Raw genomic sequence first — 15,716 nt, 5'->3', positions numbered from 1 at the left:
CAATACTGAATGTGGCATCTGGACTGTCAATTCTTTTCCCATAGTTAAACTTGTCCACCTAAGACACTAAGAGGGCTGTGGCTGCAAGTGCCTGTAGGCAGGGTGGCCAGCTTTAGGCTACAGAGTCAAGCTGCTTGGAGAGAGATGCCACTGGTTGATGCCATGACCCCAGCATCTGGGTTAGGACTCCTACCACAGTGCTAGTACATTTGTGAACATACAAGAAGGGCTTGGACATGTCTGGAAGCCTCAAACCAGGCACGTTGGTGAGGGCCTATTTGATCTCTTCAAAGGTCCTTTGCTCTACTTGGTCCCATAACAGAGGTTCCCACTCTTCTTGCTCTGTGGCGTCATAAAAGGCCAAGATTGAGAAGTTAGGTATCCAGATTCCACAGAGAAACCTATGGCCCTGAGAAACTCCTGAACCTGACAGGAGTTGGGTCCGTTGGGACCGGAATCGAACAAATGTCCTCTTTTCTCTCTGGGCCGAGTTGGTGCTGCCCCTGGGAGAAGCGAAAGCCAATGTACTTGACTTTATTTTGGCAGATTTGAGCCTTTTCCCTTAAGACCTTATAGCCAGTTTCCCACAGTGTAAGGAGAGTAAGGAGCTGCTGAGTTCCTTCCACGTAATCCTCCTGAGACCTTCCAGCCAGCAGCAAGTCATCTATGTACTGAAGCAAGACACAGACATGTCGATCTGCTGGGAAGGCTCTTAGGTCCGAGGCTAATGTAGTGCTGAAAATAGTTGGGGAATGTGTGTGTGTGTTTTAAGTTTTTTAGTGCTTATTTTTTAATTAAAATTTTTAAATATAATTTGTTAAGTTGGTTAACATACAGTCTAGTGTGCTCTTGGTTTTGGGGGTAGATTCCTGTGATTCATCGCTTACATATAACACCCAGTGCTCATTAGTTGGGGAGTTTTTGAACCCTGGAAGCAATCTGGTCCAGTTGACCTGGACCATGTCATCATTTTCAGGATTCTCCCACTGGAATGCAAAAGATCAGTTGACTCTGGGGGACCAGGTGGATGCAGAAGAAAGCATCCTTGAGGTCTAGGCATGTGAAGAAGGCAGCTTCAGTGGGGATAAGACTCAAGAGAGTATATGGGTTTGGGACAACCAGATGCAGGGTGAAGATGGCTTGGTTTGCTGCGCGCAGGTCTTGGACTGGCCAATAATCTTCAGTGTCTGGCTTCTGGACTGGTAGGAGAGGCGTGTTACAAGATGACCAACAGGGTTGGAGGTTCCTATAGTTTAAAGGTCACTCCATGTGCTTCTGTATCTCCACCTGTGCCTTATGAGGGATGAAATACTGTTTTTGGTGGATGGGCCCTGCCCCTGGCTTTAGTTCTACAATTACTGGAGGTATGTTCTGGACCAGTCCTGGTGTGTTATCCTCAGCCCACACCCCTGGTACTCTGAAGGTCAGCTCAGGTCCCTGTTGTGGCTCCTCTATGAAACTAGAGGTTCCATTCTTCCCCTTGGGGAATCATGAGAGTCAGAATCTTTGCTTCCAGCTTTCGTAGGGTTAGAGCAACTTGTCTGTGGGAGTTGAAAGTTATTTGGCCTGCAGCTTACCAAACAGGTCCTGGCCCATTAAAGCCTCAGGGCAGTTGGGGAGGTACAGGAATTCATGGATAACTTCATGGCCGCCTAAATTGCATCACCAAGGCAGCAGAGGGGGACGACATGTTCTATTGCCCATTGCCCCCATAATGGCTTGTCTCTGTGAGAGGGGGCTAATGGGTAGGGTCATCACCAAGTGTTCTGTTCCAGTATCTACCATGAAGTCAGTGGGTTGGCCCTCCACATTCATTAGGACCATTGGCTCTTGGGAGCTTAACAAAATAGAGTGTGCCCTAGTCCTCCTCCTAGTCCTGTATGGCGGCTAGCCCCAAAGAATCATCTTCAGGGCCCCATGAGGCCATGATGCTTGTTGATACCGGCCCTGGACCACATCTCCTCTTTCCTTTTGCTTAGAGCCCTGCTGAGAATTACTCAGCTGCAGGAGGAACTCATTTTTCCAGTGGCCTTCCTGATGACAGTAAGCACACTGGTTCCATCCTAACTTTGCTTCTAGGTGAAATGATCCTCCTTGCTGTTCCCCTTTTTGGCCCTGTCCCTGTCCCTGATGGGCACCTTTCCTGGAGCATTCTGACTGCTCCACCAAGGCAACAGCTAACAAGTCTGCCTTTTTCTGTATCTTCCAGCATTATTCTCTCTGTGCTGCCCTGTCACGGTTGACAAACACCTTAGTTACTACTTTTAGCAACTGACTGGCATACATGTCAGTGAAACCCTCTAGCTTTTGCAGCTTGTGCCAGATGACTCTGTGGACTTGACATATGGAAGCCACATTGACCGTCTGCTGGTTAACCAGTACCTCTGGATCAAAAGGGGTGTAGAGATGAAATGCTTCACATAGTCTGTCCTAGAACTGGCTTGGGCTTTCCTTGAGTCTCTGGAGCACTTCTGATGTTTTACTCATATTAATGGTCTTTTTTCCATAATTAAGTAAACTAGGGGACCCATCTATTATGATCAGGAAGGCCAGATCCAAGGAGGCCAGCATGTTTTTGTGTACCAACCCTTTACCACTACAGACTTCCTAAATTGGAAGCACCATACTCCCTCCTATATGGAGAAGCCTGAGGTTGTGATTGAACTAATGCAGTTAGAAGGGCTACTTAGAAGGGCTTCTTGATAATGTTCAGTCCTTGCAAGCCCTCCATCTATACTTGACTCATTTGGGTCCCATTTGGGGTCCTCCTCTGGGAAGTGAGCCCTAGCATAAGCCTGGGTGTCTAGTGTCCCAGCCGGGGCATTCTCTCCTAACTAATTTAGAGCCACCTGGGTAATTTGGTGACGCTCCTCTGTGTCAAAGAGGGTCAGGAAGAGTTGGCAGGAGTCGTTCCAGGTAGGTGTATGGGTTTGAATTATGGACTGCATTATTTCAGTCATAGCCTGGGGCTTCTCCATATAGGAGGGAGTATGGTACTTCCAATTTAGGAAGTGGTAAAGTGTTGGTACACAAAAACCCATTGGCTTCCTCAGATCTGCCCTTCCTGATCAAAGTAGATAAGTCCCCTAGTTTCCCTCAGTGGCATCTGTAGGGCTCCCTCGTGTTGCTTCAGGGAGGGACTATCTCTGCTGGCCTGATCTAGCCACCTTCCAGGAGGGGTGTATGGGGTTAGGACCAGTGGTCCGGGAGAGCCTGTCATATCTGGAGAGGCCAGTGGTGCTAGAGGTGGTGAGGAGTCTGGACTAGGGGAAAGCTCTGGTGGGGTTTTGGCAGCCAGGGTGGCTGGAAGTGCAGGTGGCAGTGAGGGGTACAGTGGGGCATATGACGGTGGGGTCCCCTCAGGGTGTCCTGACAGTATGGGTTGTTTTTTTCTTTTCCTTCAGTTTTTGGCCAGCATTTGGAGGAAGCCGTGACACGAACCATCATAACTTTACAGTTCTCTTCAATACAGACTTTTAGCCAAGGCAGCTGGGATAGGACCAGGTCTTGTCAACATCGATGTAAGGAAATTGGTCAGGTGGCGTGGACACCCCACAACAACCCAGAACAGTCAGTAAACTAATTCCTTACCAAGTGAGCCCTCAAAGGGCCAGTCTATCCTCAAAGATGGCCAGTCAGTTTCATAGAATGTCCGGAGCTTTCTGGGAGTTAATTTCACACCATAATCTCCTGAATATCCCTTTTTGAAATTCCTCAATATACACTCTAGGGAAGTCAGTTTACTCTTCTTTCCACCCATTTCCTCCTCCTAATGGACAACTTCCATGCACAGGAGAGGAAAAAGGGGGAAGCGAAGGACTAATTTGGAGAGGACACATACTTGCTTCATCTGTTTTCAGCCGCTCTCCTCTCAGAGATATTTCAGGAGCCTCTTCACATTGGTGGGTTCAGTATCAAGCCCTGACCCAGATCAGACTCTTGAGGAAGTCTGATGCTGCCCTAAGCTGAACGAGGTTGCCACGGAACCATGGATTGGGACCTAACAGTCGCTTTGGCACATAGGTCAGGTTGGAAACTTTCTGTTGACCGTCTCATTCACACATAGTCACGCAGTGACTCCAACCTGCCACCCAATGCCCAGTGTCTTGGAGTTGTGGTCTCCTTCCTTACGTAACTACTCGGGTAACTCTGGGAGATGACCAGGCTCCTCTTCTGCCTCTTAGTGGCAGGTCTACCAAGAGGAAACTGGTTCTTACCAGTCTGACAGGCAGTGCTCCCTGAACTGGTTCTTGGGTCTCACTGGATTCTGTTGTGCATTCGGAGTCCTTACCCTAGCATGCTGTTAGGGTCTAGTTTCCTACACATCAATCTGTCCATTGGCACCAGGAGTTGCTTCTTCCGGTGCTCCAAGGTCTGTACCCTGGTGACAAAAGAGGTGGAAATGCACCATCTCTGAAACCCATATGTGAGCCCTCAAGAAATGTAGCAGGATTCTTGCATAGAGAGATTGGACACAGAGGCTTTTCTGTGCGTGGAGCAGCTTTATTCGTTATGCCAACACAGGCTTAGTGGATTTCTACCTGAAAAACTAAGCCCTGAGCACAGTGGGCGGTTGCCTTTTGTAAAACTTTTGCTCCTTTGTCTCTCATATATGGTAACATACAAACTGAATCAGTGGTCTGTGTTACAGAGTCATGAAGAATGTCGCACAGGCGCACATAGCCAAGTTGCTCCCTTATCTTCAGGTTTTCACCATATTCATTAGGGAGGGGCTCTACCACAAATTTAGTTTATTTAATAAAGATAAGGGTATAGCGATTTCTTATTTATCTTGTGTTAGTTTGGTAACTTGTCCTTTTAAGGAATCTTTCTCCTCATCCAGCTTGTAAAATTCATTGACACAGTTTTTCATAATATTCTTTTATTACTCCTTAAAAATGTCTTTAGTATCTATAGTTTTCTGCTCTTTCATTTCTGTAATAGGTAGCTGTGTTTCTTTTTGTGAAGAGAGTTTTGTTAACATTTATTGATCAATTTTTGCAGAAAGACTTGGCTTTACAATTTTTTCTCAATTCTTTTTATGTATGTATGTATGTATGTATGTATGTATGTATTTACTTATGATTACCACTCTGTTAGTTTCCTTATTCTTCCTTTGTTTCCTTATGCTTCGTTTGTTCTTCCTCCCTGCCACTTTGCATTTAATTAGCTTTTTTGCCTTTTCTGATATCTTAATATAGAAACATGTATCCTTACTTTTAATATTTCTCCTCTTATAAGCTTTTAATGCACTGTTTTGGCTACATCCCACAAATTTTGATTATATTTTTATTAACAATCAGTACATACATTTTTTAAATTACATTTTTGAGTTGTTTTTTTTTTTTTTTTTTTTTATTTCTGAGAGAGAGAGACAGAGAGAGACAGAGAGAGACAGAGACAGCCAGCGTAAGCAGGGGAGGGTCAGAGAAAGAGGGAGACTCTGAAGCAGGTTCCAGGCTCTGAGTTAGCTGAGAGCACAGACCTGATGTGGGGCTCGAACCCACGAACTGTGAGATTGTGACCTGAGTCAAAGTCAAACGCTTAACCAACTGAGCCACCCAGGCGCCTGTCATACTTTTTTTTTTTTAATTTTCCTCTTCTTTTTTTTTTCTTTGACTGTTGGGTTATTTAAGTGTGATGTTTAATTTCCGAATGATGTAGGGAACAAAGGCAAAAGGAACAATTAAATTTTCATTACAACTTACAGCCATTGACAAGTTCTTGAGATAGGCAGAGTGACCTTCCCATAGGAACTCAACTGCCTTGATGCTAATTTTTGCTAAGGGCAAAAGGCAGTCTTAGCTTCACAGGATCCTGACCTCCAGGATCCTGTGAAGTCTTCTTTAACTTACAACAATTCCTTTGGAAACTTCCTTTATCTCTGTTCCCTGAAGATATATGTTAGCAGTCGTCCTTCAAGCATATGACCCACTGATACACATCTGTAGGGTCTCACAACTAAGGTTTTAGTAGATAGTAGTAAATGACCTTTTCCTTACAATAGCTAGCCCCCTCAAGGTCCTGGGAAGCTTGCTTCCCAAATTCCTTAGAGACTTATGCCATTCCTAATCCCCTCCCAACTTGCAAATATATCATCAGCCACTCCCCACAACCCTGAAGCAACCCTTTCTGCCTGGTCCTGTCCCTGTGCTTTAATAAAACCACCTTTTTTGCACTGAAGACATCTCAACAATTCTTTTTTGACCATTTACTCCCAAACCCCAACATTTCCACATCACCAAATACTTGGATAAATTGTATTGCTTTGCTTTCTAACTTAATACCTTTGTAGTCTTTGAAATTTCAATCTTTGGAATTGATTGTGACATACTCTGTGGCCCAGCATATAGTTTATTTATAGGGTGAACGCTCTTTAGTCATTTGAAAAGGAGCATTGGTAAATGTCAGGTCAAGATGATCAGTAGTGTTGTTCATATTTTCTCTGGCCTTTTGATTTTTGTATTTTTTTTAAATTGTTATCCCTATTTAAAGAGTATATTAAAATTTCTAACCATGATTGTGGATTTATCTCTTTTGCCCTAACACTCAGCATTTGCTTCATGTGTTTTGAAGCTCTGTTATTAGCTGTATACACAGTTTAGATGGTTTTATCCTGATGAATTCACTCTCTCTCATTATAAAGTCTTTCAGATTACTGTGTAATTTACCTTCTCCTTCAGATTAAAAAAATTCCTTTAGCATTTCTTGTCATACATATTTGTTCCTAGTGAGGTTCCATTATTTGAAAATAGCCAGCTTTATTCATTTTTTTGGTCAGCTTTATTGAGGTATATAATTGACAAATTATACTATACTTAAAAGAATAAAACATAATGATTTGTTATTGTATACATTATGATATATACATTCTACAATTACGGTTGATCTACACATCTATCATTTCACGTATTTACCTTTTTTTGTTTATTTGGTGAAAATACTTAAATTCTATTCTGTCAGCAAATTTGTTATATACAATATGGTGTTATCAGGTATAGTCACTATTAGATCCTTAGACTTTACTTATAATTTGATACTTATTAGAACTATGCAGGCTAGAGGTCAGCATTCCTGGCTAAAGATGAACATTTTTCTGCTTCTATCTGTCATCATTCCCATTCTTGAAGATAACTGCTCAAGTTCATAAACACTATCAACAACAACCAGGACAGCACGGTTAGCCTGACATGTGCCTGTAATTGTATACACACACACACACACACACACATATATGATATACATATTTATCAAACCTCTGTGTGTTGGAGCACCAATGATGGTCACATAACACTTGCTGGTCTCAAATTTCCACAGAGATAATCAGGGGTGATGCCATACTCACATTCAGCTTTCAGTTCATCAAAGATCCAGGCATACTTGAAGAAGTTCTTTCTCATCTCAGCAGGCTTCTTCTCAAATATTGTGATGCTTCTTATATTGGTCACACCATATTGTAGATGAGATTGTCAAGGGTGGTAATCTTGCCCAAATCTACATGTCTAATGATGATGGTGTTGGATTGAGCCTTTTCCTTATCCATTTTGGCTTAGATATAGCAGTGGTTTTATGACACTTCTGTCTGGTGGCAAACCCATTGTGAAAAACTATTTTTAATTTCTTGAGGAACCTCCTTGCTGTTTTCCATAGTGGCTGTCCCAATTTTCATTCCCACCAGCAATATAGAAGTGCTTTGTTTTGCCTACAGCCAACATTGTTATCTCTCTTTTTTTTTAGAAGAATATTTTTAAAGGTTTATTTATTTTTGAGAGAGCAAGTAAGCAGTGAGAGGCATGAGACAGGGAGAGAGAGAATTCCAAACAGGATCCATGCTGGCCGTGCAGAGCCCAGTGTGATGCCAGAACTAATGAACTGTGAGATCATGACTTGAGCCACAATTAAGAGTCAGATGCCCAACAGAGTGAGCCACCCAGGTGCCCCAAGAATTTTTTAACTTTAAGAAAGAGAGACAGAGGAGAGAGACAGAGACAGAGACAGAGGAGAGAGAGAGAAAGAAAAAGAATCTCAAACAGATTCCACATTGTCAGCACAGAGCCTGATGCGAGACTTGAAACCAGAACTAACTGTGAGAGCAGAACCTGAGCAGAAATCAATATTGGGACGCTTAACCGACTGAGCCACCCAGGCACCCCTCTCTTGTCTTTTTGATAATAGACATCCTAACAGGTGTAAGATGATAATCTCATTGTGTTTTTGATTTTCATTTCCCTGATGATTAGTCACTTTGAGTACTTTTTCATGTACTTCTTGTCTTTGGAGGAGTGTCTATTCATATCTTCAGCCAGTTTTTTAATTTGGGTTATTTATTTGTTGTTGTTGTGTTTTTTTTTTTTTTTTTTTTTTTTTTTTTTTTTTTTTTTTTTTTTTTTTTTTTTTTTTTTTTTGCTATTGAGGTGTATGAGTTTCTTCTATGTTTTGGAACCCTTTGTTGGATATGTGGTTTACAAATATTTTTCCCATTCATAAGTTGCCTTAATTTTGTTGGTTGCCTTTGGTGTGTAGAAGCTTTTTAGTTTGATGTAGTTCTACTTGTTTATTTTTGCACTTGTTGCCTTTGTTTTTGGTGTGAAATAAAAAAAAATTATTGCCAAGACCAATGACAGTCTTATGTCATATGTTTTCTTGTACAAGTCTTATGGTTTTAGGTCTTATGTTCAAGTTTTGAATCCACTTTAAGTTGATTTTTATGTATAGTATAAGATAGAGATCCAGTTTCATTCTTTTGTATGTGGCTATTCAGTTTTCCCAACAGCATAAAATTCTTTTTTTAAAAAAACTTCATTTTTGACTTTTTTCCCCCCTTTCAGGACTTTAAGGATTGTTCCATTTGTCTTTTGGCTTTTAGTTTTTCTGATTAGAAGTTATCATCACGTGGTCATTCTTTTGTATCACTGTTAGTGTTATTGTTATTCGCATCTGTTTTAAAGATTTTATTTGTGATTTTAGCAGTTTGACTGTAGTGTGTCTCTGTGTGATTTTCTTTTTCTTACCTGGTGGTTGCTGGATGTCATGGGTATCTAGAAAATAAGTTTTCAATACATTTGGGAAAATTTCACCCTTTTTTTCCTTGAAGTATTATTTTCTGCCTCATTCTCTCCCCTCTCCCGTTTGAGACTCTACTCATACTTTTTCCATAGGTCCCTGAACCTCTGTTCCTTTTCCTTTTCCTCTTCTTGATGTTATATAGTTTATATTGATCTATGTTCCTGTTCACTGTTTCTTCAACTATCTTCTGTTCAACTCATCAGCATATTTTTCATTTCATATATTGTACCTAGAATTTCCATTTGAATTCTGCTATTTTGAATATCTACATATCCATTCATTATGATAATACATTATTTAATAGCTTATTTGTTATAAACTCTTTCTGATTCTTGTTTACTAATTCATATTTGGCTCATCTTGTTTCTCTTATCCGATTTGTTACTTGACTAGAGGCTATGTATTCACTTTTTTTTAAATTGGTCCTGTCATTTTTATTGTATCCTATGTATATGGATATTACATTTTAAAGACTTTGGATTCTGTTATATTCTTCTGAAGAGCATTGGCTTTTAAAAAAGTTTTTTAAGTAATTAAATTAATAAATAATAAAATTAATAAATTAACTGCTTTAATTTTTTAATAGGCATTGTTAATTTAACTAGATTCAGATTTCAAAATCTTGTCTCCCCTGTGGTGGGCAGCAACTGAAATCACTGCTTACTTCTCATTCTTTAAGCTGTTGCTCTCTACTGTGCTATTTGGAGTCTCTCATGTACAGTTCAGGGGTCAGCCAAGGATTTCAGTAATAGTTTTTTCTGCCTCTGTGGCTACATCTGCTCCAGGAATTTTTTCCTCTCTTTCTAGCTACTGTTAGCTCAAGGCTCCATCCTCCTACTCCTCCAAGTCATAAGACCATGACTTTATGATTGTGTTTAGCTCCCTGTGCTAGTAAACTGGGAAGTTCTCTTGGATGAAAACTGAGTATCCAATATCTGTTTGTATTGAGTGAGTGATTTTGAAATTCTCTGAAATATCCTAGCAAAATACTATAACCTTTGTATTCTTCTCTAAACTTATCTGAATAATTTTTTTAATGTTTATTTATTTTGAGAGAGCAACAGTACACACATGCACATTCAATGGGGGAGAGTAGAGAGAGAGAGAGAGAGAGAGAGGAAGAGGCAGACAGAGAAACCCAGGCAGGCTCCATGCTCAGTGCAGAGCCCAACCTGAGGCTTGATCTCCCAATAGTGAGATCACAACCTGAGCTGAAATCAAGAGTCAGATACTTAACCCACACCTCTGAAGAAATGTTTTCAATTGTCTTTTTTTTTAAACAAATTTTTAATTTAAAAAATTTGTTAGTTAACATATGGTGTAATAATGATTTCAGGAATAGAATTTAGTGATTCATCACTTACATGTAACACCAAATGCTCATCCCAACTAGTGCCCTCCTTAGTGTTCATCATCCATTTAGCCCATCCCCCCCCCCACAACACTCCTCAAGCAAACTTCAGTTTGTTTTCTCTATTTAAAAGTCCCTATGGTTTGTCTCCCTCTCTGCTTTTATCTTATTTTCCTTCCCTTCCCTTTGTTTTGTTTCTTAAGTTCCACATATGAGTGAAATCATATGATATTTATCTTTCTCTGATAGACTTATTTTGCTTAGCATAATATACTCTGGTTCTATCCACGTTGTTGCAAATGGCAAGATTTCATTCTTTTTGATTGCTGACTAATATTCCATTATATATATATGTTTATGAGTGTGTGTGTGTATACACATATATACACATATACCACATCTTCATTATCCAGTTATTAATGGACATTTGGACTCTTTCCATAGTATGTGATCTATTCTGGAGAATGTTCCCTGTGTACTCAAGAAAAATATGTGTTCTGCTGCTTTAGGATGAAATGTCATGAATATATCTGTTAAGTTCATCCGGTCCAACATGTCATTCAGAGCCATAGTTTCCTTGTTGATTTTCTGCTTACATGATCTGCCCATTGCTGTAAGTGGGGTGTTGAAGTCCCCTACTATTAGGGAACTAGTATCAGTGAGTTTCTTTATGTTTGTGATTAATTGATTTATATATTTGGTGCTATCATATTAGGGGTGTAAATATTTACAATTGTTAGATCTTTTTGGTTGTTAGACCCCTTCATTATGATAGAATGCCCTTCTTCATTTCTTGTTATAGTCTTTATTTTAAAATATAGTTTGTCTGATAAAAGTATAGCGACTCCAGCTTTCTTTTGATGACCGTTGTCATGATAGGTAGTTCTCCATCCCCTTACTTTCAATCTGCTGGTGTCTAGGTGTCCTAGTTCCTTTCCATTTCGATACAATTTTCTGACCAGCTTGTCAATTTCTGCAAAAAAGCCAACTGAGAATTTAATAGGGATTGCATTTTATTTATAGATCAAGTTGAGGAATTTTGTCAGCCTAACAATATTAAGCCTTCCTGTCCATGTCTTTCCATTTATTTAACTTTTGAATCTTTTTCAATATTGTCTTGTGGTTTTCAAAGTACTAGTTTTGCGCTTTTGTAAAATTTAGTCCTGAGTATTTTATTCTTTGTGATGCTGTTGTATACAAGTGTCCTTTATACTTAAAAAATTTTTTTGCCTGGATATACCTAATATACATGTCTATATACCCAATAGATACAGACTATGTCTCTACTTTACCCCTTGTATTTCTTCTCTTTGTCCTATTTTAATTCCAGTGTTCCACTGATACCATGAAACATTCAAAAAGCACTTATGTTATTTCTTTCAGCTGTCATATGTGTTTATTTTGTGAGATATATATGACAAGTATTGGTCATATAGAGTTGGTTAAACATCTTGTGTTTTCAAAGAGAAGACATAAATATGATATCTAAGATTTAACAGTGAATATTAGAATTATGTATCAGAAGCATTGTAGAGGATCAGGGAACCTCTTTTAGATTGACCTTGAAATATCAGTAAGGGGTTAGCAAACTTGGAAAGACTTTCTATTAAGCCAGAGTAAGATAAATGAAATCATGAAGGCATAAAAGTTCTTGATTCTTCATAAAAGGTGATGGGCTTATTGGGTTAGTATCAAATGAGTGAAGGAAATAATTGAGAGTGAAGTGGGGAATACAGAATAGTTGTGACAGTTTTAATTAAATGGTAAGGATTTCCTGGGCACTGTAGATTTCTGAGTAGTGGGGTGCCATGGAAGATTTGTTTTTGTTTTTGTTTTTTTTTTTAATCTGGGAAGATGTTGATTATTTCTGTATTTTAGAGAATTAACACCTGTTTGCTGAGAGTCGATTGCAGTGAAGAGGTAATAGGGGCTGAGTAACCAGTTAGAAGTCTATTACAATACCCAGAGAGAGAAGATGAATTTCTTTTTTTAATGTTTTTTTAAACAGGATTTTTCTTTATATCAAAAATTTGTTTGTTTATTTCTGAGAGAGAGAGAGAGACAGAACGTGAGTGCGGGTGGGGCAGAAATAGAGGGAGACCCAGAATCCGAAGCAGGCTCCAGGCAGGCTCTGAGCTGTCAGCGTAGAACCTGATGTGGGGCTTGAACTCATGGACCATGAGATTATAACCTGAGCCAAAATTAGATGCTTAACCGATGGAGCTACTGAGGCACCCTGAGAAGGTAAATGTCTTAACTGAGAAAACCACAAGAACTGAGATGAATAGAAAAATTTTGACTATTTGATTCAGGAAGTAGAATAGGGAAGGGAAGGAGTTCAAGATAACTTGCGCTTTCTCATTTGGTTTATTGGTGATTGGTAATGTCTTTCTGGTCCTTTGTTGTTGTGTTGTTGTTTTAATTGTATTAAATAAATTATGTAGGCATGATAGATTGCCTTATTGGCCATGAGATTGAACTCAATCTCAAGCCTCATTCCCATTTTCAAGAGGCCATGCTGATGTTTTCATGGGTCAAAACCCCAACCCTCTAATCACATAGTTGCTCTTTCTGGTTTGGCTTTGATATTGGGATGTCATGAATATTACATACATATGATATTGAAGACTTGTGAATAACAAAAATGAAATTCTTCGATTTTGAGTCTCCCAGAAACTAGAGACAAAGGTCAGTAACATTTTTATTATACAACATACCCCAGGTTCCTATAACTCTTCTGCCATCTTTTCTCTACATTTCTAGATTCTGTGTCTAATCTACCATTATCTTGATAGTAATTTTAGATAAAATGTATAATTCCCTTTCCTTCTTTATTTGCCTCTCCTACTCCCAAAAATACATCTGCCTATTTACAGCCTTATTGCTACCTTTGGTTAAACCAGTGTCAGTTCCTGCATTGAAAGGACAATATAAATCTTGGGGGTTTTTTTTGCCTCTTTTGAAAGTTTCAAAAGCTTTTACTCTTGGATTGATTTCTTTTCGTGACATCCTATTCTTTAAGATAAAAATTTTCTCACTCTGCAGATATTAATTTGGGATCAAAGCTTATGATACTGTGTTTGTTTGCTAGGAATGCCATTAAGAAAGTCCAATAGACTGGGTAGTTGAAAAGTTGAAACAATAGAAATTTATTTTCTCATGATTCTGGAGGCTGGAATTTCAAGGGGTCAGCAGGGTTGGTTCTATCTGAGGCTTCTCTCCTTGTTTTGTAGACAGTTGACCTCTTCCTGTGTCCTCAAATGGTCTTCCTTTTGTGTCTTCCTGTGGCCTTCCTGTGTGTCTGTGTCCTAATCTCTTTTTATAAGGACACCAGTCATATTGGATTAGGTCCCACCTATATAAACTCATTTTACCTTAATCACTTCTTTAAAGGCCTGATTTCTACAAATCCTATTCTGAGGTAACCAGGGTTAGAACTACAGCATGCTACTTTTTAGAGGACACAGTTCAGTGTGTTACATTTGCCTTATCTCTGTTTCCTGTGGATTTTTTTGTTTATCTGACTTCCATCACTCTCTTACATATTTCCCTTGACCATCTTATAGTCTTCAGCTGTCCTTGTATATTTTAGAGTCTGGGAATAGCTGGTTTGTTTAGTTTGTATATGGGCAGAGTTTGTAAGTGGCTTTTCTGTTGGGTGATATGACTGAAAATAGCCTTGCTTTTTTGGGGGGACGACTCTTACATGCCAAGATCTTTGGTCTTTTTCCCCTTTAATTTCCCCAGAGAATCATATTCAGTTTGTTGCAGGGTAGGCTTCCACACCTTGCTGATAGAGGTATAAGAGCAGAGAAGGAAGAGGCCTGAATAGTCCCACAGTTAACTGTGCAGGTTAACACTTAATCACTCTTACTCTGCCTGGTATTCCTGATTACAGGTCCTCTTCAGCTTGGCTTCTTCAGAGACTAAATTTATAATCTCCTGAGGACTGCAAGGTGAAGGCAGAGGCCAGAGTGTCTTAACTTGTCAGTATGTGAAGATATAGAAAACCAGCAAGTTCTTGCTATTTTGCTCTGAACCTCGCCTTAATCTTCTGGGGCATCTGAAGCCTTGAGCAATGGAGGAATTCTCCGGAGGTTTACTAGTGAGGTTTTATTATGTATTTGCTGCCTACCGTATGCTAAGTACTGTGCTTTGCTAGGATTATCCTATGTAACCTTAACTGTAATCTTTGAAGGTTCTGTTATGAGGACCATTTTACATATGTGAAAACAAGGTTTAGAACAGAATTGGTAAATTGGAGCACCAGGCCATAAATACAAGTGTATTTGACCTCAGAAACTGCACTTTTACCAACTCAGCTATACTCAGAACAGTTGGAAAATTCATGCTTTTGCTGGTACATCTATAGACATTCTAGGTTTTGTGAAAATGTCAGTGTATTGATTTGATCACATTAAAAACGAGTTGTTATAATAAGTATCATACAAAAATAAAGTTCAGTACACCTATGGGAATATAGATGTATTTTAATGTTTATGAACATTAAAAATCAGAACATTTTCCTTTAACAACTTTGAGAGTAGAACAATTTCTAGCATACTTTGGGGATTCTGTAGGCATAGGCATAGAGCTAGGTGGTGACATTAGGTTCTGTCATTTTATTGAAAGTTCTAGAACCAAGTGCTTAGTTGTCTTTTATTTTTCTGACATTCCCCTCACAGTACTAGCTACAGTGTCCTTGGTAAATTTAATGTTCATTAGGTATTGGCAGATAGGCTAAAAAATTCAGAACTGTATGTTTAAGAATTGTTTTTATGTTTTGGTATTGAATGTCTAGCATTCTTGTATTTTTAGTCCATGTTTATTTCAGTTTTCACTTTATCCTTTTTTCTTTCTTTTTTAACAGATTACTTCTGTAACTGGATCTCCAGTTTGCTCAACAAAGCGGAATGTCCCGATTGCGACAACCCCCCCTTGTGACAGGCATCTCTCCAAATGAAGGAATACCATGGACAAAAGTCATAATTAGAGGAGAAAACCTGGGGACTGGCCCAACTGACCTCATTGGTAAGACCAAGAACTATGCTGTGTTTCCATGGTGAATGCATTTTTATAGTAGGCAGTTGAGGAAGATGATATAAAAACCACATTGTGGTCTGTACAGAATGATCTATATAAAGATTAAAGAATTATTTGGTTTTATGACTTTTCTGTTAAAATCATTATTTTATCAAATCTTATCAAAATTGCCTTTCACTAAGTCCTTCAGAAAGTTTCCCACAGGTGAGATTTTGCCTCTATTTCCTTACATTTGATCTCTCCTGCTTTGATTGCT

At 39.2% G+C, this 15,716-nt stretch overlaps 1 protein-coding gene across 5 annotated transcripts in view; it reads left to right on the top strand.

Annotated features, from left to right (window-relative positions):
• Window positions 1-15,716, top strand: part of EXOC2 (exocyst complex component 2) — a 317,437-nt gene that overhangs the window by 40,344 nt on the left and 261,377 nt on the right. For 3 of the 5 annotated variants that reach the window (XM_039222094.1, XM_039222095.1, XM_039222090.1), the window contains exon 2: window positions 15,288-15,448. In XM_039222094.1, the coding sequence (XP_039078025.1) occupies window positions 15,331-15,448 (118 nt within the window). In that variant the 5' untranslated portion in view covers window positions 15,288-15,330. Of the gene's footprint in view, window positions 1-7,053; window positions 7,065-14,503; window positions 14,523-15,287; window positions 15,449-15,716 lie in introns of those variants that run through there. The other 2 variants (XM_039222091.1, XM_039222092.1) reach the window with 2 other exon arrangements.

This window comes from Hyaena hyaena, unplaced genomic scaffold (genome assembly GCF_003009895.1).
Source record: "Hyaena hyaena isolate Hyena2069 unplaced genomic scaffold, ASM300989v1 scaffold_1063, whole genome shotgun sequence".
NCBI classification, from domain to species: Eukaryota; Metazoa; Chordata; class Mammalia; order Carnivora; family Hyaenidae; genus Hyaena; species Hyaena hyaena.
This window is presented reverse-complemented; position numbering and strand designations above follow the sequence as displayed.